This window comes from Bombina bombina, chromosome 3 (genome assembly GCF_027579735.1).
Source record: "Bombina bombina isolate aBomBom1 chromosome 3, aBomBom1.pri, whole genome shotgun sequence".
In the NCBI taxonomy this organism is placed as follows: domain Eukaryota; kingdom Metazoa; phylum Chordata; class Amphibia; order Anura; family Bombinatoridae; genus Bombina; species Bombina bombina.
Window position 1 is genome coordinate 361688218 of NC_069501.1, and position 21198 is coordinate 361709415.

The 21198-nt window shown below is 38.5% G+C and overlaps 2 protein-coding genes across 5 annotated transcripts in view; both read left to right on the top strand.

The window, feature by feature from the left end:
* DDX3X (DEAD-box helicase 3 X-linked) overlaps positions 1-2642 on the top strand; it is a 43644-nt gene extending 41002 nt beyond the window's left edge. For all 4 annotated transcript variants that reach the window (XM_053706486.1, XM_053706485.1, XM_053706488.1 and 1 more), the window contains one exon: positions 154-2642. In XM_053706486.1, the coding sequence (XP_053562461.1) occupies positions 154-236 (83 nt within the window). In that variant the 3' untranslated portion in view covers positions 237-2642. The remainder of the gene's footprint in view (positions 1-153) is intronic.
* A 15727-nt stretch (positions 2643-18369) lies between these two features.
* Positions 18370-19023, top strand: LOC128651624 (calcium load-activated calcium channel). The gene has a single exon (XM_053704630.1). It carries the CDS (start codon positions 18439-18441, stop codon positions 19003-19005), a length of 567 nt encoding a protein of 188 aa, XP_053560605.1. The 5' UTR covers positions 18370-18438; the 3' UTR covers positions 19006-19023.
* Positions 19024-21198: the final 2175 nt, after the last annotated feature.

A 21198-nucleotide genomic window follows, 5' to 3' on the forward strand; every position in this document is an offset into this window, starting at 1 on the left:
ATATGGACTAATCCAGTAGTTATGCACACTTGTATTTTTTTTTTATTTTTTTTTAATGTTGCAAGATGGTATAGCAGGGAAATAAGTAACTCGACATTTAGATTTTTAATTTCTTGGGCAGTAGTTTTATCAGCTTTTTTTTCTTCTCTATAGGTGGATATGGTGGCTTTTACAACAGTGATGGCTATGGTGGAAACTATGGTGGAAGTTCCCAAGTTGATTGGTGGGGCAACTAAACCTGTCGGCAACAGATGACTCAGCCAAACAAGCTAATATGGAAACCACATGTAACTTAGCCAGACTATACCTTGTGTAGCTTCAAGAACTTGTACATTACCAGCTGTGATTCTCCACTGAATTTTATTTTCAAGGGAGCTCTGGGCCACAAAAAACTAATAGGATCAAGCCCTACTCTGGAGGTGTTGAAGATTTCAGTGCTGTAGTTTTGGATTTACTCCCAAATCCACCCCCTTCCCAACAACTGCATTTATTTTGACTGAGAATAATTTGCTTGTTAATGTACTGTGCCTTTAACTTTAGACAACCTTTTTTTTTTTATTTTGATGTCCTGTTGGCTCAGTATTGCTCAAGATATAAATTGTTATGACAAAATAAATTTATTGAACTTGGGCGAAATCAAACCTTGGCACACAGGTGTGATACAACTTAAAACAGGAATCGTTTCATCCATGCATTAATATTACAATGGAAAAACTTGTGCAGTAAGCCTGCATTAGGGCTTCTGTTTTGTCATTTTGTGGCAAACAAAAATATCCATAATGCATTTCAGAAGGCATAGTTTCTAATGTGGCAAACTGTACAAAGTTCTGATTTGCTCACTCTATCCTGGAAAAGGTACTTAGAACCTGAAGTCTCTTTAAGCCATTCCAGTCACAAAAGCTGTATGAACTGAATCATACATGTTAAGCACTGTTTTTCAAAGAATGCAATTAAATAAGCAATTCCTTTTTAACAATGTTTAGGCAGATCAGTAACTTGTGAGCTAGCTAATTATGGGCCAAACATTACAGGAACTGTTTAAAGATCTGAAACTTGAAATAGTTTTTAGAAATCATTAAATTTTTACAAGCCTGTAATTTGAAATATGGCAGAATGGCTGACCACAGCAGTATGGGGTTCTGTGACAGGCCTGGCTGATTATGGTCTAAACGCATGCTAGTGTTAATGTTTTTTGGTCAAGAGGGTATGAACAGAAAGAATTATGCAGCAGGCTTTATTTTAATGCAGATTCACCTTACTCTGTTCAAGCTGCGTTGAGGGTTCAAACATACTTGGCTTACAGTAGACTTTGTAACATGGCTCCAGAAGAGTAAATTGAAATCTTAAAATTAAAGGTGGAAAATGTACATTAACTGCACAAGGTGTCAAATCTGCTGAGTGTGTGCAGTTTAGTCAGTTTTAGTTGCATAGGTTTCCATTGTATTTAGTATGTCTATGCTAAATCTGGCCAAAGACTAATTTCCCACCTCTAAAATTGCCTCTGCCACATTTGCTCACGCTCTGTGGTTAAATTAGTGGCATAGGAGTGGCAGTTCTATATATATATTTTCTTTTTTAATAAAGTGCAATAGATTTTTCAAGTGTATTGTGCCTTGCTCTAACTTTTGTAGGTGCACTTGACAGTATTGAGGTCATTTTGTTATGGTGCTATATTAAAAAAAAAAAAAAAATAGGTGGCCCTTTGTACATTTTTGCCCATAACTTTTTACAAAACATATTTTATTGCACATACAGAGAATTTTTATATAAGTAATGTGTGCGTGTCCTTAACCTCAAATTTTGTCTTGTATAGATGGCAGAACACTTAAATGAGCATGATCTAAGACTTATTTGGGACCATGGGATTGATATCAGGGGAAGGAAAACTATTTTGCACACAGTGGACTTCTAGATACTTTTTTGCTGCTAGTTTTGTGTAATATTTATTGAACATTTTGACAAATATTTATTTTTGTAAGCCTAAGTGATTCTTTGAAAGTTTAAAGAAACTTGACCAAAAGACAGTACAAAAACACTGGCACTTGAATGTTGAATGTCAACGTATGCGTGAAATTATATATTTCGGGGTAGTGTGAGCTTTTAATGTTAAGTCATATTAAACTCTTAAGTCAAATTAAGCAGACCCGGTATTGGCAGTTCAGCCATAACTTTCTGGAGTAATTTGAAATGAAATTGGCAAATTTAAATTAAACATGCCAAGGTTTTGATACACTTGTCTTAAGATATTAATGAAACACTTCAAAACACTGATATGAAGTGTCCAGATTCTCAGATGTTGTGTGAGTTTTGTTTAGTTGTGTGGTTATTTTTTTTATTTTCTGTGAATGTCTGGCACATTGCAATCAAAACATGTGGTCATATTTGTCATTGATATTGGTGACTTGTGTCTTCAAAGATTACATTTGAGCAAGTATTTTGGCAGCAATACCTTTTTTTTTTTTAACACTAAGGTTTAAAAATACAAAATTAATATGCAACAAATTGATTCATACTTGCTAAATGTTAAGATTGATGGCCAAGCCACTCTAGTTTAGTAACTGCTTATTGTATTAGTTTAGATGCTTGGCACTGCATGTGCTGTGCATTACTGATTTTATTAAAATAAAAGTTGAACTGCAAAACTGTGTTGTGTCTTTAATTAAACTAAAAGATAATCCTATTAGGTGCAATAAACCAATTTAAAGGGACGCAAACGTCAAAGGACCATTCTAGGGAAAAAATGACATGCTCTGTTTTGTTAATAGTATTTCTTTCCAATGGCATGGAGAGTCCACGATTCAATTTATTACTGTTGGGACATTACACCTGGCCACCAGGAAGAGGCAGACAGCCCAGCAAAGCTTTTTTCTTTGCATACATGTTTTGTAGATGCATTTATAAAGCCCATACAGTTTATATATATATATATATATATATATATATATATATATATATATATATATATATATATATATATATATATATATATATATTATATATATATATATATATATTAGTTTTGCTTATTTTTAAAGTTTTAGGAGAATACCGACTTATACCTACTACAGCTTGCTCCTGTTTGTGTAAAGCCTTTTCATATGCAGGGGGAGGGAGTGTCTGCTTTTTCCCACTTGCAGTGGGTGTTCCAGCTACCTATTAAAAACTTAGAAGCTTCCAGTTTAGCTCTGTTAAATGGTTTCATACTGGATTTTTAGATCAGTATCTATCCATATTCTTTATAGTAGTTTCTGTTACATTCACTTATATGAATATTGGTGTATACTGTCCCTTTAAGTATCCCTCCCACTTCCCATACTCCTAGACATTCTTTGCCTCTAACAAGGAGGAAGCAAAGATGGTGCTCTAAAGATAACCATTTATCCTTACCTGATAAATGTATTTCTTTTACAAGGTATGCTGAGTCCATGGATTTCATTCTTATGGGATATCGCCTCTTGGTCAGCAGGAGGAGGCAAAGAACACCACAGCAGAGCTGTGTATATATATATATATATATATATATATATATATATATATATATATATATATATATATATAGCTCCTCCCTTCCCTCCCACACTAGTCATTCTCTTTACCTGTTAGTGATAGGAAGAGGTAAAGTGAGGTGTTTAGATTCTTCAAGAGTTAATTATTTTTTGTGTAGTGCCTAAGTGTGCTATTTTTGTTTTAGGTTGTAGCCTAGACCAGATCAGTCTCCAGTTACGAAAATATTTCAGATTTAATAAATGGGATAGATCCTCTATTATTTAATCCCCTTGGGTGTAGACAGTCAAGTTCAATAATCTATTTGGATTCCATAACATTGCTAACTATCGGCTAGATTACAAGTTTTTTCAGTAAGGCTGTGCGGTGCCAACGCTTTTTTTTTTCTTTACCGCTCCCTTAAGCCAACGCTGGTATTACGAGTTTTCTGCAAGCCAGCGTTGGCCTCAGAAAAGTGAGCGTTGAGCAAAATTTTGCTCCACATCTCTAATACCAGCGTTGCTTACGGTAGTGGTAAGCTGGCAAAACATGCTTGTGCACTATTTCCCCATAGGAAACAATGGGGCTGAGCTGGCTGAAAAAAACAAAAACCTAACACCTGCAAAAAAGCAGCGTTCAGCTCGTAACGCAGCACCATTGTTTCCTATGGGAAAATGAAATTTATGTCTGCACCTAACATGAACACTGAGTCTAAACACCCCTAATCTTACTTATTAACCCCTAATCTGCCGCCCGCTATCGCTGACACCTACATTATATTAACCCCTAATCTGCCGCTCTGGTCACCGCCACCACCTACATTATACTTATGAAACCCTAATCTACTGCCCCCAACATCGCCGACACCTACATTATTTATATATATGTTAACCCCTAATCTGCCCCCCAACGTCACTGCAACTATTAAATTTATTAACCCCTAATCTGCCAACGTCAATTCCACTATAATAAAGTTATTAACCCCTAAACCTAAGTCTAACCCTAACACCCCCCCCTAACTTAAATATAATTTAAATTAAACTAAATAAATTTACTACTATTAAATTAATCCTATTTAAAACTAAATACTTACCGATTAAAATAAACCCTAAGCTAGCTACAATATAACTAATAGTTACATTGTAGCTAGTTGAGGATTTATATTTATTTTACAGGCAACTTTGTATTTTAACTAGGTACAATAGTTATTAACTATTTAACTTCCTAGTTAAAATAACCATTTAATAAGTACAACTTTACCTGTAAAATAGATCCTAATCTAAATTGCAATTACACCCAACACTATACTATAATTGCCTAAACTACCTACAATTAATTAGAATTAAACTAAATTACAGAAAAAAAAACTAAATTACAGAAGAAAAAAAAATACAAGCATTTTAAACTAATTACATCTAATCTACTCCCATTAATAAAATAAAAAAGCCCCCCAAAATAATAAAATTCCCTACCGTATACTAAATTACAAATTGCCCTTAAAAGGGCCTTTTGCGGGGCATTGCCCCAAAGTAATCGGCTCTTTCACCTGTAAAAAATACAATACCCCCCCCCCCAACATTAACCCACCACCCACCCAATCCCCCCTTTAAAAAAAAACCTAACACTAACACCCTGAAGATCACCCTACCTTGAGACGTCTTCACCCAGCCGGGCACAAGTTGACCTCCAGAGGGGGGATCATCCGATCCGGGCAGAAGCGGTCCTCCAAGTGGCAGAAGTCTTCATCCAGACGGCATCTTCATCCTCCTGGAGCGGAGTGGGTCCATCTTCAAGACATCCGATGCGGAGCATCCTTTTCATCCGACGGCCGAATGACTTGTCCTTTAAGTGACGTCATCTAAGATGGCGGCCCTTGAATTCCGATTGATAGAATCCTATCAGCCAATTGGAATTAAGGTAGGAAAAATCCTATTGGCTGATGCAATAAGCCAATAGGATTGAAGTTCAATCCGATTGGCTGATCCAATCAGCCAATAGGATTGAGCTTCAATCCTATTGGCTGTTCCAATCAGCCAATAGAATAAGAGATCAATCCTATTGGCTGATTGCATCAGCCAATAGGATTTTTCCTACCTTAATTCAGATTCAGCCAATCGGAATTCAAGGGACGCCATCTTGGATGACGTCACTTAAAGGACCAGTCATTCAGTCGTCGGATGAAGAGGATGCTCCGCATCGGATGTCTTGAAGATGGACCCGCTCCGGAAGGATAAAGATGGATGCCGCCTGAATGAAGACTTCTGTCGCTTGGAGGACCTCTTCTTCCCAGATCGGATGAAGACTTCTGCCCCTCTGGAGGACCACTTCTGCTCGGCTGGGTGAAGACGTCTCAAGGTAGGGTGATCTTCAGGGGGTTAGTGTTTTTTTTGTAAGGGAGGATTGGGTGAGTTTTAGAGTAGGGCTGGGTGTGTGGGTGGTGGGTTTTAATGTTGGGGGGGGGTATTGTTTTTTTTTTTTTTAAACGGGTAAAACCTGATTACTTTGGGGCAATGACCCGCAAAAGGCCCTTTTAAGGGCTATTTGTAATGTAGTATAGGGTAGGGAATTTTATTATTGGGGGGGGCTTTTTATTTTATTAGGGGGATTAGATTAGGTGTAATTAGTTTAAAATTCTTGTAATTCTTTTTTTATTCTGTAATTTAATGTTTTTTCCCTGTAATTTAGTTAATTTTAATTGTAGTTTAGGTAATTAGTTTAATTATAGTGTAGTGTTAGGTGTAATTGTAATTTAGGTTAGGATTTATTTTACAGGTAAATTTGTACTTATTTTAACTAGGTAGCTATTAAATAGTTAATAACTATTTAATAACTTGTACCTAGTTAAAATAAATACAAAGTTGCCTGTAAAATAAATATAAATCCTAAGCTAGCTACAATGTTAACTATTGGTTATATTGTAGCAAGCTTAGGGTTTATTTTATAGGTAAGTATTTAGTTTTAAATAAGATTAATTTATTTAATAGTAGTAATTTTTTTTTTTTTTTAATTTAAATTAGGGGGGGTTAGGTTTAGGGGTTAATAAATTTAATATAGTAGCGGCGACGTTGGGGTCGGCAGATTAAGGGTTAATAAAATGTAACTAGTGTTTGCTAGGCGGGAGTGCGGTGGTTTAGGGGTTAATAAATTTATGTGGCGGCGATGTCTGGTCGGCAGATTAGGGGTTAAATAATTTTATAGTGTTTGCGATGTGGGGGGGGCTTCGGTTTAGGGGTTAATAGGTAGTTTATGGGTGTTAGTGTACTTTGTAGCACTTTAGTTAAGAGAATTATGTTACGGCGTTGGCCCATAAAACTCTTAACTATTGACTTTTAAATGTGTTAGAAGTCTGGACAGGAGAGGGTCTACTGCTCACTTTTTAAGGCGACTTTAATACCGGCGTTAGGAAAATCCCATTAAAAAGATAGGATACGCAATTGACAAAAGGGGATTTGCGGTAAGCTAAAATTGCGGAAAAAAGTGAGCGGTAGACACTTTCCTGCCTGACTCGTAATACCAGCGGGCGTTAAAAAGCAGCGTTAGGACCCCTTAACTCGTAATCTAGCCGTATTGAATACAAATGGATTTTTGAACTTGACTGTCTACACCCAAGGGGATTAAATAATAAAGAGGATCTATCCCATTTATTAAATCTGAAATAATCCATTTGGACAAGGGAACATAAGGGGAACTTATTACATCAAGGGTTTTTTTTTTTTAGGCTTCAGTGCTCATATACACCTAGTCGGGTATATGCATGTATTTTCATACTAGCCGTACACAGTTGGGTGCAAGATGACACGACAAACAGCAGCCTACTCGCTATTCATTCAGGTGGACTACATTATGGAATTTCTCACTGCCTAACATCTAAAGCAAGTGTCAATGTCTATTAGACTAGTAAAGATTACAACTCCTCCACCCCCAAATAGGGTGTAATATTCCATTGCCAACCTTTTTATATTTAGAATTGGATACACCAATCTGTTGTGATAGGTATTTTAGACAGCATCCCGTACTAGTTTTTTTTTTTTACAAAGGAAGCTCTGACATAATAGGTAGTATAATATACCAATCTACATTCCAAATCTTTTCTGTGGGGTATACTAGACTAACATTTTATAATCTGTATATATGGGTAAAAATCTGTTACACATATATAATGTATTGAATATACATTCTACTTCATAATGTCTCATCCACATTACTCATATCCTACTCTAATACACATCAGAAGCCTAGAATCTGACAGATGTCAGCAGAGACATACAATATAAGAGTTATAATAGAGATGCACAATCTCAGAGACATAGTATTATCCAGAGAATATTTTTTGAAATACACTATCTCAGATTACATTGGTCTAGTAAATGCAAGCTCATATGTTTTTCCTTTTTCTAATCCGTTTTTAACACATTTCATGTAGAAATGTTTTCTCCAACATTGGTGTGTCCGGTCCACGGCGTCATCCTTACTTGTGGGATATTCTCTTCCCCAACAGGAAATGGCAAAGAGTCCCAGCAAAGCTGGCCATATAGTCCCTCCTAGGCTCCGCCCACCCCAGTCATTCTCTTTGCCGTTGCACAGGCAACATCTCCACGGAGATGGTTAAGAGTTTTTTTGGTGTTTAAATGTAGTTTTTATTCTTCTATCAAGTGTTTGTTATTTTAAAATAGTGCTGGTATGTACTATTTACTCTGAAACAGAAAAGGATGAAGATTTCTGTTTGTGAGAGGAAGATGATTTTAGCAGACAGTAACTAAAATCGATTGCTGTTTCCACATAGGACTGTTGAGATGAAGTAACTTCAGTTGGGGGAAACAGTTAGCAGACTTTTCTGCTTAAGGTATGACTAGCCATATTTCTAACAAGACCATGTAATGCTGGAAGGCTGTCATTCCCCCTCATGGGGACCGGTAAGCCATTTTCTTAGTCAAACAAACAAAATAAAGGGCTTATTATGGCTAAAAAACTGGTAGACATTTTTATGGGCTAAATCGATTGCTTTATTTGGGCATTTTATTCAGATTTAGGCTGACAATTTGCATTTATAATCTTGGGGAACGTTTATTAAACGGCAGGCACTGTGTTAGACACCTTTTCCAGTCAGGGGGCCTTTCTAGTTATAGACTGAGCCTCATTTTTGCGCCATTACTGCGCAGTTTTTTGAGAGCAGGGCATGCAGATGCATGTGTGAGGATCTAATAATTGCTGGAAAAGCTTCTAGAAGGCGTCAATTGGTATCGTATTCCCCTCTGGGCTTGGTTGGGTCTCAGCAAAGACTATAGCTGGGACTGTATAGGGGTTAAATTTATAAACGGCTCCGGTTCCGTTATTTTAAGGGTTAAAGCTCTGAAATTTGGTGTGCAATACTATTAATGCTTTAACACACTGTGGTAATTTTTGAACAATTCCTTCATACTTTTTCACATATTCAGTAATAGTGTTTTCTGTTTAAAATTTAAAGAGACAGTAACGGTTTTGTTTTAAAACGTTTTTTGTGCTTTGTTGACAAGTTTAAGCCTGTTTAACATGTCTGTACCTTCAGATAAGCTATGTTCTATATGTATGAAAGCCAATGTGTCTCCCCATTTAAATTTATGTGATAATTGTGCCATAGCGTCCAAACAAAGTAAGGACAGTACTGCCACAGATAATGAAATTGCCCAAGATGATTCCTCAGATGAGGGGAGTAAACATGATACTACATCATCTCCTACTGTGTCTACACCAGTTTTGCCCACGCAGGAGGCCCCTAGTACATCTAGTGCGCCAATGCTTATTACCATGCAACAATTAACGGCTGTAATGGATAACTCCATAGCAAATATTTTATCCAAAATGCCTACTTATCAGAGAAAGCGCGATTGCTCTGTTTTAAACACTGAAGAGCAAGAGGGCGCTGATGATAATTGTTCTGTCATACCCTCACACCAATCTGAAGGGGCCATGAGGGAGGTTTTGTCAGATGGAGAAATCTCAGATTCAGGAAAAATTTCTCATCAAGCTGAACCTGATGTTGTGACATTTAAATTTAAATTAGAACATCTCCGCGCACTGCTTAAGGAGGTGTTATCTACTCTGGATGATTGTGACAACTTGGTCATTCCAGAGAAATTATGCAAGATGGACAAGTTCCTAGAGGTTCTGGTGCACCCCGACGCTTTTCCTATACCCAAGCGGGTGGCGGACATAGTAAATAAGGAGTGGGAAAAGCCCGGCATACCTTTTGTTCCCCCCCCTATATTTAAGAAATTATTTCCTATGGTCGACCCCAGAAAGGACTTATGGCAGACAGTCCCTAAGGTCGAGGGGGCAGTTTCTACTCTAAACAAACGCACTACTATTCCTATCGAAGATAGTTGTGCTTTCAAAGATCCTATGGATAAAAAATTGGAAGGTTTGCTTAAAAAGATTTTTGTACAGCAAGGTTACCTTCTACAACCAATTTCGTGCATTGTTCCTGTCACTACAGCAGCGTGGTTCTGGTTAGAGGAACTAGAAAAGTCGCTCAGTAGAGAGACTCCATATGAGGAGGTTATGGACAGAGTTCACGCACTTAAATTGGCTAACTCTTTTATTTTAGATGGCGCTTTGCAATTAGCTAGATTAGCGGCGAAAAATTCAGGGTTTGCTATCGTGGCGCGCAGAGCGCTTTGGCTAAAGTCTTGGTCAGCGGATGTGTCATCCAAGACAAAATTGCTTAACATCCCTTTCAAAGGTAAAACTCTATTTGGACCAGAATTGAAAGAGATTATTTCAGACATCACTGGGGGAAAGGGCCACGCCCTTCCACAAGATAGGTCTTTTAAGGCTAAAAATAAGTAATTTTCGTCCCTTTCGCAATTTCAGGAACGGACCGGCCTCTAATTCTGCATCCTCTAAGCAAGAGGGTAATGCCTCACAACCCAAACCAGCCTGGAAACCGATGCAAGGCTGGAACAAGGGTAAGCAGGCCAAGAAGCCTGCCACTGCTAACAAAACAGCATGAAGGAGTAGCCCCCGATCCGGGACCGGATCTAGTGGGGGGTAGACTCTCTCTCTTTGCTCAGGCTTGGGCAAGAGATGTTCAGGATCCCTGGGCGCTAGAAATAGTTTCTCAAGGTTTTCTCCTGGAATTCAAGGAACTACCCCCAAGGGGAAGGTTCCACATGTCTCACTTATCCTCAAACCAAATAAAGAGACAGGCATTCTTACATTGTGTAGAAGACCTGTTAAAGATGGGAGTGATACACCCAGTTCCAATAAAGGAACAAGGAATGGGATTTTATTCCAATCTGTTCGTAGTTCCCAAAAAGGAGGGAACTTTCAGACCAATTTTGGATTTGAAGATCCTAAACAAATTTCTCAGGGTACCATCGTTCAAGATGGAAACCATTCGAACGATTCTACCCACTATCCAGGAAAGTCAATTTATGACTACCGTGGATCTAAAGGATGCGTACCTACATATTCCTATCCACAAAGAACATCATCAGTTCCTAAGGTTCGCTTTTCTGGACAAGCATTACCAGTTTGTGGCCCTCCCATTCGGGTTAGCCACTGCTCCAAGGATTTTCACAAAGGTGCTAGGGTCCCTTCTAGCGGTTCTAAGACCGAGGGGCATTGCAGTAGTACCTTACTTGGACGACATTCTAATACAAGCGTCGTCCCTGTCAAAAGCAAAGGCTCATACGGACATCGTTCTAGCCTTTCTCAGATCACACGGATGGAAGGTGAACATAGAAAAAAGTTCTCTGTCTCCGTCGACAAGAGTTCCTTTCTTGGGAACAATAATAGATTCCTTAGAAATGAGGATTTTTCTGACAGAGGTCAGAAAATCAAAACTTCTAAGCTCTTGTCAAGTGCTTCATTCTGTTCCTCGTCCTTCCATAGCGCAGTGCATGGAAGTAGTAGGGTTGATGGTTGCAACAATGGACATAGTTCCTTTTGCACGAATTCATCTAAGACCATTACAACTGTGCATGCTCAAACAGTGGAATGGGGATTATACAGACTTGTCTCCAATGATTCAAGTAGATCAAAAGACCAGAGATTCACTCCGTTGGTGGCTGACCCTGGACCATCTGTCCCAGGGAATGAGCTTCCGCAGACCAGAGTGGGTCATTGTCACGACCGACGCCAGTCTAGTGGGCTGGGGCGCGGTCTGGGAATCCCTGAAAGCTCAGGGTCTATGGTCTCGGGAAGAGTCTCTTCTCCCGATAAACATTCTGGAACTGAGAGCGATATTCAATGCTCTCAGAGCTTGGCCTCAACTAGCAAAGGCCAAATTCATAAGGTTCCAATCAGACAACATGACGACCGTTGCATATATCAATCATCAGGGGGAACAAGGAGTTCCCTGGCGATGAAAGAAGTGACCAAAATAATTCAATGGGCGGAGGATCACTCCTGCCACTTGTCTGCGATCCACATCCCAGGAGTGGAAAACTGGGAGGCGGATTTTCTGAGTCGTCAGACATTCCATCCGGGGGAGTGGGAACTCCATCCGGAGATCTTTGCCCAAATAACTCAATTATGGGGCATTCCAGACATTGATCTGATGGCGTCTCGTCAGAACTTCAAGGTTCCTTGCTACGGGTCCAGATCCAGGGATCCTAAGGCGACTCTAGTAGATGCACTAGTAGCACCTTGGACCTTCAACCTAGCTTATGTATTTCCACCGTTTCCTCTCATTCCCAGGCTGGTAGCCAGGATCAATCAGGAGAGGGCCTCGGTGATCTTGATAGCTCCTGCGTGGCCACGCAGGACTTGGTATGCAGACCTGGTGAATATGTCATCGGCTCCACCATGGAAGCTACCTTTGAGACAGGACCTTCTTGTTCAGGGTCCATTCGAACATCCAAATCTGGTCTCCCTCCAGCTGACGGCTTGGAGATTGAACGCTTGATTCTATCGAAGCGTGGGTTTTCAGATTCTGTGATAGATACTCTGGTTCAGGCCAGAAAACCGGGAACTAGAAAAATTTACCATAAAATATGGAAAAAATATATCTGTTGGTGTGAATCCAAAGGATTCCCATGGAATAAGATAAAAATTCCTAAGATTCTCTCCTTTCTACAAGAAGGTTTGGAGAAAGGATTATCTGCAAGTTCTCTAAAGGGACAGATCTCTGCTTTATCTGTCTTACTACACAAAAGACTGGCAGCTGTGCCAGATGTTCAAGCATTTGTTCAGGCTCTGGTTACGATCAAGCCTGTTTACAGACCTTTGACTCCTCCCTGGAGTCTAAATCTAGTTCTTTCAGTTCTTCAAGGGGTTCCGTTTGAACCTTTACATTCCATAGATATTAAGTTACTATCTTGGAAAGTTTTGTTTTTGGTTGCAATTTCTTCTGCTAGAAGAGTTTCAGAGTTATCTGCTCTGCAGTGTTCTCCGCCCTATCTGGTGTTCCCTGCAGATAAGGTGGTTTTGCGTACTAAGCCTGGTTTTCTTCCTAAGGTTGTTTCTAACAAAAATATTAACCAGGAGATAGTTGTACCTTCTTTGTGTCCGAATCCAGTTTCAAAGAAGGAACGTTTGTTACACAATTTGGACATAGTCCGTGCTCTAAAATTCTATTTAGAGGCTACAAAAGATTTCAGACAAACATCTTCCTTGTTTGTTGTTTATTCTGGTAAAAGGAGAGGTCAAAAAGCGACTTCTACCTCTCTTTCCTTTTGGCTTAAAAGCATCATCCGATTGGCTTATGAGACTGCCGGACGGCAGCCTCCTGAAAGAATCACAGCCCACTCCACTAGGGCTGTGGCTTCCACATGGGCCTTCAAGAACGAGGCCTCTGTTGACCAGATATGTAAGGCAGCGACTTGGTCTTCACTGCACACTTTTGCCAAATTTTACAAATTTGATACTTTTGCTTCTTCGGAGGCTATTTTTGGGAGAAAGGTTTTGCAAGCTGTGGTGCCTTCCGTTTAGGTAACCTGATTTGCTCCCTCCCTTCATCCGTGTCCTAAAGCTTTGGTATTGGTTCCCACAAGTAAGGATGACGCCGTGGACCGGACACACCAATGTTGGAGAAAACAGAATTTATGCTTACCTGATAAATTACTTTCTCCAACGGTGTGTCCGGTCCACGGCCCGCCCTGGTTTTTTAATCGGGTCTGATTAATTATTTTCTCTAACTACAGTCACCACGGTACCATATGGTTTCTCCTATATATATTTCCTCCTGTCCGTCGGTCAAATGACTGGGGTGGGCGGAGCCTAGGAGGGACTATATGGCCAGCTTTGCTGGGACTCTTTGCCATTTCCTGTTGGGGAAGAGAATATCCCACAAGTAAGGATGACGCCGTGGACCGGACACACCGTTGGAGAAAGTAATTTATCAGGTAAGCATAAATTCTGTTTTTTACATCTATCAATTTTAACGTACGCATATGAGCTAGACAAGCAACAGCTCACTCTAATATATATATTAAATATATATGTTGCTAATACATTTTTCATTCAAGTAATTTGCGGAGCACTACTGACTATATTGAACTGTCAGAATTTAACTGAAAACTTGTGCTGCATATCCATCCAAATTGACGAAACCGCAAGTGAGGGAACCAATACTTCCGGTAGTCTAAACAGGAAATGACATAATGTCATTTCCGGTTAACCGATGTTTCATCAACAGCTATTTTCAGATACTTACTATTAAGTGATCTCTGAAGGAATCATAGTAAGATGGATAAGCAGACAAGTATTCAATTGTGAAAAAGAGAAAGTAAAAAAGAAATAAACGGACACATAGAAACAGATATACTAAACTTTTTGGATTTCCTTTTCCGGTATAGAACTTCCGGTTTCGGCAATTATCACAGTTTTTGGTGCCAAAATAGAGGCGAGATGATTGGTCACTTAAAGATATAAAAGAAGCATTTACACCATACCATATTATATTCTTGATAAAGGCCCAATATAGGGCCGAAACACATTGACAACTTATGGTGAGCTTCATTTTAATTATTCACACTTGTTTTTAGCATTATTGCACTATGTTGTTTTTTATTTACAGGAATTCTGAATTTATGCATTAAGGGATATCTTGGATAACTCCGGATCTCCACCAAACACCTTTTTTTCCACTCTCTAAAGTTTATATTACTGAGGATTCAACTAAGACACCTTCACTACATTCAGGATCACCACTTATACTTTGAGTATACATTTAGAATACATTCTCATCAGTTTAACCACTTCTTTTTTCACATATTTTACACGTATTTGAAATACCATTTTTTACGTTTTTATACATTTTACCTTTTGTATATATATTTTTTCACTTTTTTATTTTTCACCCTCAAGGTGTAATACAGGACACGATCACGTTTTCATCTTTTGCTAAATCACCTCATATGACTTATCCTATGTTACTATTATTTTGATTTGCATTTTTCATTTGAGATTCAACAGTTCGAACAGATCACTTCTTGATCATTAATTGACAAATTCCTGTTAAACATAAATCTTTTATAATTGTGTATTTTATTTACATTTTACGATTTTTGTGTACAGCATGGATCCATGACATTTTTGTGTATACATTTATTTGCTATTAAATATGTTTTAAACAGATATGTTCTAATTGGTAACCATTTCCTTTGCCTTACTACCCATTAGGCGCTCCTTCAGCTTAATATACTATTTATATGTTACCTATAGCGTCCATCTTTACACTTTAAAAATGGACACATGAGAAATATATATGTCAGGGATGTTTTCAGATATTTTTAAAGATTTATTTGGAATAAGAATAATGACATGTATTTATCATATGTGTCACTTATTCAAGTTGAAATATGGTCAGCCTACCTATAGCAATATAGCGTTGGATAATTAAAGAGAAACAATAATAAGAGAAAGATATTAATCATCTAAAATATGCACATTACACACAGTGATTTCTTTTGTTAGACTACTACAATAAGATATAAGTTAAATTGGAATACATGTGCTGTCAGCATTCAAATAATAGTCTGTTTTAAAAATATTATATGTCTATGTTGATGTAAAAAGGTAAAAAAATACATTAGAAATGCATATCCATTCCTTAGGAATTGTGGTCAGCATCACTTAAAGGGACACGAAATACAAAGAATTAAGTTCAGGATTCACAGAGAGGATACTATTTCCATCAAATTTGCATAGATTATCTCAGTTTAATAATCTTGGGATCATTTGTTAAAGGTGCATCAATTCACGAATAGTTTATAAATTAACACATGGATGAGCTAACAACAATATATATATATATATATATATATATATATATAAAACCATCAATCAACATCTAGAACCTCAGTTCTCTGCTAATCATGATCTTGCAAAGATAAACCTTTCTGCAAAGTATATAAAAAAAAAATGAAGCCAATTAAATAAGAGATGTAAATATTATATTTCAGGAAAATTTTATTATATATCTGAATCATGAAAGACCATTTTTGATTTCATGTCCCTTTAAGGATTAACCACATAAAATATAGATTTTAATAAATGACATGAATAAAGAGGACAACTAATATATTAATGACATTTATTTTATTATGATGTCATAAAACATAAAGAAATAAGATAACATTACAAAAAGTCATATTGATAAATCAGCCCAATTGGAGCCATCTGACAAGGTGCCATAGTGCATCACAGTCCTTGGAGGGAGTTGATAAGGGCCAACACAGCCCCATTGGAGCCATCTGACAAGGTGCCATAGTGTATCACAGTCCTTGGAGGGAGTTGACAAGGGCCAACACAGCCCAATTGGAGCCATCTGACAAGGTGCCATAGTGCATCGCAGTCCTTGGAGGGAGTTGACAAGGGCCAACACAGCCCCATTGGAGCCATCTGACAAGGTGCCATAGTGTATCACAGTCCTTGGAGGTAGTTGACAAGGGCCAACACAGCCCCATTGGAGCCATCTGACAAGGTGCCATAGTGTATCACAGTCCATGGAGGGAGTTGACAAGGGCCAACACAGCCCCATTGGAGCCATCTGACAAGGTGAAAGAGTGCAACAGGCACAACAACTAAGTAAAAAAAAAAAAAAAAGGCCAAATGGCAATAAATAACAAGAAACATAGAACAACATGTGGATGGAGGAGTTAGTAGTGCTCCCTCCGGCCATCTCCGGAGCCTCCACTTATGGGGCATCAGCATCACCCTCATCGTCCTGTGCATTTCCAGCTGCGTCTTCATGCGTTCTATAAGCAAGCTAAGAAGCCGCACCTGGAGACGCATACTGTCATGGATCTTTCCCTGCAACTGAGTGTTACTCAGCATAGTCTGCTCTATGCGTGCTAGAGCCTCTAGTGTTAACCCTGCTGAGTCACAACCTAAACAAAATTAAAAAATAAAAATTAATAATAATTACACAACATAATAAAAAGAGAGCAAAGAGACATTGTAATAATTACAATAAAAATCAGTATAATTAAATATGCTAGATATAAGATTGACACATTAAATATGTTGTTCAGAGATAAACCATTAAGATATTAAGACAAATCAAAACTAGTGATGTCGCGAATAGTTCGCCGGCGACATAGCATGTTCGCGTTCGCCGCTGCGGGCGAACATATGCGATGTTCGATCCGCCCCCTATTCATCATCATTGAGTAAACTTTGACCCTGTATCTCACAGTCTGCAGACACATTCCAGCCAATCAGCAGCAGACCCTCCCAGCTCCTGAACAGCAGCCATTTTAGATTCATTCGGAAGCTGCATTGTTAGGGAGAGGAGGGACAGTGTAGCTGCTGGTGATTTAATAGGGAAATTGATAGCTAGGCTAGTGTATTCAGTGTCCACTACAGTCCTGAAGGACTCATCTGATCTCTGCTGTAAGGACAGCACCCCAAAAGCCCTTTTCATTTTTTATTTATTTTTATTTTTTTCCTGTGTAATTAATTGCAGTTGCTTGTCTGCCTGCCTGCCTGCCAAGCCACTTGCCCAGTGCCACCACTCATATCTAGTGTAAATTAAAAAAAAAAAAACTTTTTTGACTGTGAAACATCAGTCTGCTAGTGTAATCTAATTGCAGTTGCCTGCCAGCGTGTGTGCCAGACCCACTTGCCCAGTGCCACACCACTCATATCTGGTGTAACAGTAGTGTAAATTTAAAAAAAAAAAAACTTTTTTGACTGTGAAACATCAGTCTGCTAGTGTAATCTAGTTGCAGTTGCCTGCCAGCGTGTGTGCCAGACCCACTTGCCCAGTGCCACACCACTCATATCTGGTGTAACAGTAGTGTAAATTTAAAAAAAAAAAAAACTTTTTTGACTGTGAAACATCAGTCTGCTTGTGTAATCTAATTGCAGTTGCCTGCCAGCGTGTGTGCCAGGCCCACTTGCCCAGTGCCACCACTCATATATGGTGTAACAGTAGTGTAAATTTAAAAAAAAAAAACTTTTTTGACTGCTAAACTTCAGTCTGAAAAAAAAAGCAACAAATCCAGCGCAACCGGTAGCAGTGAGACTCAACACAGAAAGTAAATGCAAGGTAGATGCCTGTTTATTTAGATTATGTTAGGAATACTTCATAAGCCATATATTTAAAAAAAAAGGCAAAATCTCCAATACGTTAACAGCAAAAGACAGGCAGCAGGACAGGGAATAAGAATGGTCAAACGCGTTTCCTTATGTTGCTACATAATCATCCTCAGTGACCATGCCTATTACCCACAATACAATGCTTTATATACATGGCTGCTGGTCAATCACAGCAGTTAAGGGCTAATTACTATATAGCCAATCCCAAAAAAGACAGGATAATGTGGGCAGGGCGTGCCACTGAGGTTACAATGTCTAAACTAAAAAAGATTGTGCATATATAATACAAATAAATAATAAATACAAAAAATGAAAAAATTGATACGGTACTATAATAAAAAAACAACATAGTTGGCGGCTGAGGCCTAGTCAGCCTGGGTGGAAGTGTGAGAGTTGCACGGTGTGAGGGTAACTAGAGCTGGCTGCACAATGAGTACCATGTTCGCAGACACAGTGCTCATTGTCTTCATCTCAGTGTGCACCGCGCTGCTGGCGGAAGGTATCACATGGGTCCTAGTTTACAGAACAGAAAAGTACAAGAGATTAAAGGCAGAAGTGGAAAAGCAAAGTAAAAAATTGGAAAAGAAAAAAGAATCCATAACTGAATCTGCCGGACGCACGCAGAAGAAGAAAATAGAGCGACAAGAAGAGAAGCTGAAGAACAATAACCGAGACCTGTCTATGGTCCGTATGAAGTCCATGTTTGCCATTGGATTTTGTTTTACAGCATTGATGGGCATGTTCAACTCTATATTTGATGGGCGCGTAGTGGCAAAGCTTCCCTTTGTTCCCCTGTCTTACATTCAGGGGCTATCCCACAGGAACCTGCTGGGGGAAGATTACACAGACTGCTCCTTCATCTTCCTGTATATCCTGTGCACCATGTCCATCCGCCAGAATATCCAGAAGATGCTGGGTCTAGCTCCCTCCAGAGCAGCTACCAAACAAGCCGGGGGGTTCCTGGGACCCCCACCCCAAGCTGGGAAATTCTCTTAATTCACTTGAAAAGGACAATATCAGGCCCATTTATCAAAGGGCTTGCGGACCTGATCCGACACTGCGGATCAGGTCCGCAAGACCTCGCTAAATGCGAAGAGCAATACGCTCTCCGCATTTAACATTGCACCAGCAGCTCACAAGAGCTGCTGGTGCAACGCCGCCCCCTGCTGACTCGCGGCCAATCGGCCGCCAGCAGGGAGCTGTCAATCAACCCGATCGTATTCGATCGGGTTGATGTCCGGCGATTCCTGTCCGCCTGTTCAGAGCAGGCGGACAGGGTTATGAAGCAGCGGTCTTTAGACCGCTGCTTCATAACTTGTGTTTCTGGCGAGTCTGAAGACTCGCCAGAAACACGGCCCTTCAAGCTCCGTACGGAGCTTGATAAATGGGCCTGTATGAGATGAACACTGCCACCTGTCCCTTTGCTAATCCTTATACAAGAACACTCAGACTGCAACCTGCACTACAGATAATGACGTTTCATCAATTCCTCTTTGTGATCTCTCCAGAACAAGAGAATGTGTCCTCTTCTTGTTGCACTAGCGCTTTGGCTGTACATAGCTTAGTGCGTACCCTGCACATCAGTTGCCTAGATTGTTATTGTCATAAATCTCTGCAGTGACGCACATTTTTATCAAGATTTTCTTATAGTTCATCGTATGTTATTCAACCTGAAACCAGTATTCATTTCATGGGCTGTGGTATTGTTTTGAATCAGTTGTTTGCTTCTTTAGTTTAAAAATCATACAAAGATTATAGTTTCCAAAAATATACTCTACATCTCTCCATCTGCAACACAGATTGTGCCTATTCTCTTTAACAGCCTCATTCTAGAGATGGGCGAATGTTTCTAAAAAATTTAAAATTAATTTTGATGCGTTCGTTCAAATCGAATTTCGAATGTTTATATAACATTCTATTTTCGAATTTTCGTTTTCGAATTTTTCAATAAAATTCGAAAATATTCATTTGCATAATGGAATGTTTAGCTATGTATTTATTCAATTTCGAAGTGTAATATTCGAATGCTACATTCGAAATAGTATTTCTAGTTTAATACTGTATTTTATAAATGTAATATTCGAATGTCACATTCGAATTCAAAAGTTACATTCGAAAACTGTAAATAACATTCGATAATAGAATTTTTAAGAATATTCGTTCTTATCAACATTCTATTATGTAAATCGAATTTCTACAATAACATTTGAATTTGAATATAAACTCATTCGCCCATCCCTACCTCATTCCTGTGATTTCAATGTATTTGGTTTCTGAGACTGTGTGACTATCTAGGCTTTTGGCAGCAATTTTCAAAAACAAAAAAAATATAAAATTTTAATTTTACTTATACAGATATATTTTCTCCTGGTCCTGCAAGTGGAAATCATTTTAAACGTGGCCCCTAGTATGTTGAACAGCTGGGTTGGATATTCATATTATCATGAAGTTTGTGTTATCAAATGTATTATAAGTACCACCCACTTCTAAAATAAGAAATGTTAGTTATTGTAGAGACTTGCAGTGGTCTTTATAATAATAATATAACGTTACAGCGATTCCTGAGATTGAAGAAGCATTCGTGGTCAATGCAGGAGCCCAAAAACGCAATTTTACTTAAAATGCCAACTGCAGAATGGTACGGAAGTCGCCACTTTTTCTTTACTCCGGAGATTGTTAAAAATATTAACTATTTACTTTTCCAATTGTAGAGTCTGTTTAATGTCACAAAATTCTATAAATTATGGCAAATGTAACTTTTTTGGGTGTGTTTAGTTTGTTTTATTTTTTTTAAGTAAAAAGTATGCATAGCTAAAAAATGCAATTCACTTGTGTGGTCAGCAGAGTAAGAGTGTGTGTGTGCATTTAAAGCATTTAAAAAAAATGAAAATTTAATTTATAGCCTGGATTACCACAAGGAATATTGGAAATCTGAAGATCATCTTGTGCTTTATACTTCACCACACAGTTTTTGCTGTTAAGGGGACATTATCCGCTAGATTTCCTTTGTATAAATGTTTTGTAGATGATCCATTTATATAGCCTTTTCAGCTTTTTTTTTTTTTTTTATTTATTTTTTTATAGTTTTGCTTATTTTTAAATAACATTGCACTGATTTTCAGACTCCTAACCAAGCCCCAAAGTTTTTTAGAATACTGACGTATACCTTCTCCAGCTTGCTCCTGTTTG

What these genes read in the sequence shown, in the direction of transcription:
- LOC128651624 (XM_053704630.1), top strand. Translation starts at nt 18,439, where the DNA reads ATGAGTACCATGTTCGCAGACACAGTGCTCATTGTCTTCATCTCAGTG.